General features: G+C 36.6%; 1 protein-coding gene across 2 annotated transcripts; it reads left to right on the top strand.

Annotated features, from left to right (window-relative positions):
- Positions 1 to 352: 352 nt before the first annotated feature.
- LOC149228724 (uncharacterized) lies at positions 353 to 3,903 on the top strand. Of its 2 annotated transcripts, none has more exons than XM_089378351.1 (2): positions 353 to 1,930; positions 3,468 to 3,903. In XM_089378351.1, the coding sequence occupies exon 1, from the start codon at positions 1,289 to 1,291 to the stop codon at positions 1,718 to 1,720; it is 432 nt and encodes a 143-aa protein (XP_089234477.1). In that variant the 5' UTR covers positions 353 to 1,288; the 3' UTR covers positions 1,721 to 1,930; positions 3,468 to 3,903. The 2 variants fall into 2 exon arrangements, with proteins under 2 accessions (XP_089234477.1, XP_089234475.1); XM_089378349.1 differs by having other exon boundaries at positions 3,464 to 3,903.
- Positions 3,904 to 4,179: the final 276 nt, after the last annotated feature.

Below are 4,179 nucleotides of genomic sequence, written 5' to 3'. Positions count from 1 at the left end.
GAACATAAAATAAATTTGAATCTTACTCTTGAATGAAAAAAATATTTCGCATCCGTCACATAGCAACGTCACAATTAAATGTAATACACTAACTTACATACATATAAATAAAAGTTAGATAAAACTTATATTACACTAATTTAAATGCATATATCTATATATATATATACGAGCATAATTCTATATACATATATATAAGTGAAGTGATTGAGACGTGGGAAATAGGGTGGGTCTTTTGACATTGGCGAGCTGACTGCGAGGGCTGGCCTTTGCAAAGAGGGCGAGTTGGGAACGTTTCATTCTCCTCATAATTGATGAATATGGGTAGAGGGCAATACAGGTGTATGAATTCACATGAAGATTTAGGATTTCTTTGACCATGCCATGAATATGAGTGGAGGGAAATACAGCTGTATCGATACGAGAAGATTCAAGATCTAGAATTTACCGTACCTTTGACCATGACATGCGAAAGGATGAACAAAAAGGGAGCAGTAATAGTAGTAGGGTATTAAAACATTTAAGCAGTAATAGTAGTAGGGTATTAAAACATTTAATAAGATAGTTTTATCGATACATATCGATGGAATGGGTGAGGAACAGTGATCAATCGGTCGATATTCTTGCACAGGATCCAAGACAACTACTCTTTTTGCAGCGTGTTCACTTCCAAGCTGTAAAATCAGGCAAAATTTAAAGCCTGTTGCCAATTGGGTGGATGCCATCCCTTCTATCCCTAGGGATTTGAGTCGGCTTTAACAAGAAACACGGACAAGTAGCACAAATTGATATTTTTAAATACAATTGAGATCTTGCTTATGCGGATTCTGGACCTGTTGAATCATCTTGGGACTTATGTGCCTTTCTCTCAATTTCTTCTTATGAGGTGGGCATGGAGGAATTCTTTTTTTAATCATGATAAAGTATGAAGGGACAATGCTTCTGATGAGTGTGGGTTTGAAGGAAATCTGTTTTCATGATTTGGGTGTAATTTGTCTATTCTCCTTAGTTATTCTTGATTTGATGGGAATTTAGCAAGTCTGTTTTTGACGATTTATGCATGACCCCGAAGAGTTGGGTATCAAGAAATCTTATTTACGGGACATGGGTGTTTGATCGGTGTGAACGAAACTGCTTTCGATGTAATGGGTCCGAAAGATAATTGAATGGACGATTTGGGTCATTTAGAGAGGGAAAAAAACTAATAATAATGGTTTATTGTGATAGAGAATTGGATAGGCTGTGATCAATTTGAAAATCCAGGCTCCTTGTATCCATTCATGTTAGAATGGCTTATTGCTTCACTCTAATCTGTCTGCTCCAGTCAGTAATTGCTGTAGTCTCTGGTTCCCTCATGATGTTCTTCTGGAGAGAAGTTTCTATCTTCGGGCATGGGAAGGAGACTGCCAGCAAACTCCTGGGTTCCACTCCCCACGATCAGCTTTTGATTCAGACATCGGATTCCCTTGCAGGCATGCTTCTGTTTTCTATAGGAATTATGCTGTTTATGGTTTCGTTTGTTAGGGATCGCGAGTTCCAGAGCTTTTTTGCGAAAGGCTGCATTGTTTTACATACTCTGATGGCTCTGTGGAGGTTTTACTTTGCGAGAAGGGTGGAGGATTTGGCGAGAGATTGGCCTAGACAGGTTGTTGGAGATATCATCATGAGCCTCTCTTGGGTATTTTTCCTGGTGTATAATTGGAGAGAAAAATATGATTAACCTATCAGTGCAAGCTTAATGATTTTTTGCATAGGGACTGTTAGAACGCAAAGGCATTGGGCTTGGGCATACAACAGGACGAGAAACGGATATTGGATGTGCTCCTAAGACAAGTTTTTTGGGTTGCTGATCTGTTGAGCGACTAATGCGCTTGATCGCGCGTCTCTTTAGATGAGCTTGGCCAGCAGGTTTGAGAGCTTGAGAGCACAGGTCAAGATTCAAAGATATGTGCTGTTTATGATCATTTTTTTTCCTCCATTATATGAAAACGTTTTCATTTAATAGAAGGTAGACACTGAAATTTTGTAATTCGTGTTCTTTGCTTCAAATGCTGTAAATATTTGGCAGTTAGCTCCTTCGATCCCATAGAGCTCTTTTGCCATCCTGCGACAGCTTTAAGCTTACGATTTCCTGTGTCTCCATTTTTTCAAAATTCATTTTTATGTTTTAATTATTTTATATGGGGAAGAGAAGGTTTGTGATAATTGATGCCGAATTGCTTAAACAGGGAAAATGATAATCGCATACAGGAGATTATTTTAGCCTGTTGACTCTGTTTGTCCTACGAAGTCTGATCATTCAGTTCGTTGCAAATCTGATATCTGTAACGACTGAATGTATTGGCTTCTAGACCATCTTGCTCTGATATCCTTCATGGAATTTCAATAATGTGAATCGGAGGTCTATTCCCATTCAAGTACAAGGTCTAACTCGAAGGGGCTTGTTTGATTGGGAGGAATATACTGTGAATGGTTTGGGTATGGTTTAAGAACTTGATAAGGATTCGGACTTGAAACCAATATTTTAATGCATACTCGAGGAATCCATTTATCCCTTCCGCTCAAGATCAAGTATGGTGGTTGCTTTTAAGAAATATGACTTTTAATTAATGGTGGGTGGTTTTAAGAAAGGTTTTTGTTATCAGTTAAATGTTAAGTTCTTTCCAATACCTAGCCTTTTATGGAGATAGTGAGAGCATCTCAATAAAATAAAATACATATTATTATGTTTTTGACTTACAGCAGTTCCAGGAAACATAGTGAAAATTAGTTTGCCTGTATGTATAATTAGTTTGCCTGTATGTATAATTAGTTTGCCTATATGTATAATTAATTTCAAGGATAAACTCTAATTTTTGACTTTTTAAGATATGCAATTTTTTATAGATTTGTATATTTTGGTAAGCATATCTTGTGTTAGAGGTGCTCAATTCTGGATACACTGAAATCATTGGGCCTCCTAGTCTTTGGATAACGCTGTGTTAAATTGACAGTCTTCTCTTGAATCTTAAAATAATGTCTTCCATAATTTGTATGCCAGTTTTCAGCAATTGAAATTGCATTTAAATTTTAAATTTTGACAGGAATCTCTCCATAAAATTCACTTTTCTCTACACAAACCTACGAGGTGTCAAGTTTCAACTCAAGCATGGAACTTCCCCACAAAATGTACAGGACCCTTGTTGCATATCGACATACAGAGTGTTGCATTTCCTCTTGAAGACCTGAAGTAGCAAAACCATGATTTAACTTAGTATTTGGTGCAGTGATTGAATTTTAATATTGATCATTGCTAATCCCACAAAAGAAACATAAATTTCACATACAAAAATACTTCAGTAAAATGTCCTAACTTCTGAATAAAACCAACGTCATACTTGATGGTAAATAACTGCGTTATATAAATGAAAGTAATTTGCATGCCTTCCCCCCTCAGTTCAATGATTTATGCTTGTCATTGTAGACAGAGAATGAGAGGATTCCAGAATATGGTGCAATGGCATGGACTACAGATCAGGCCCGGAGGATTAAGTGGATATCTTTTAGCTTTCAGTAATCGGCTGTTAAGCACACAATCCGTTAGAAGCGAGAGCACACCAATAAAGAGAGAAACCTGAACCATTCTAAGCCTAATTCTCTTATACCATTCAGCTAATGGAGGGTGTAGTAGGGTCATATGACCGTCCAAGGTAAGTTGGATTTAGTAATTGATTATTGCGTAGCCACCTTAAGTTCAATTTTAGTTCGTCAAGTAGGTAACGTGTAAAGATTAATTGTCAACTCAGGCTTAGTAAGATATTATGTAATTGTGTAAGGGCCTTATATGTATAAAGCTGAATAAGGTATGTGTTTAAGTACTGTTCTACATTGAATTTTGTTGTTTAGGCATATTTTTCCTTTTTAGGGAAGGACTCATTTCAATTGGGAAAGCTTTCTGTATGTGTCATTCATATTTATCACTATTTCCGTGGTATATTATTTCTTAGCATGTCCAGATCTCCTCCCAGAAATGTTTACTTCTTTATTGCTAGGGTCTGTGGATATTGAACAGATATTTCAGAGTATCGCAGTAAAAATAATTCAACGTCAGGGTCAATAATTAGATAGTGCCTCTCTTAAAAATTGACAGTTCGGTTGTGTACAACTGTTGGCTTTATTTACAATCAAATTTATATTATT

The sequence above is a fragment of the Pinus tabuliformis genome, chromosome J (genome assembly GCF_031772625.1).
Source record: "Pinus tabuliformis cultivar Carrire ecotype Pingquan chromosome J, CPIR1, whole genome shotgun sequence".
Classification (NCBI taxonomy): Eukaryota; Viridiplantae; Streptophyta; class Pinopsida; order Pinales; family Pinaceae; genus Pinus; species Pinus tabuliformis.
This window is presented reverse-complemented; position numbering and strand designations above follow the sequence as displayed.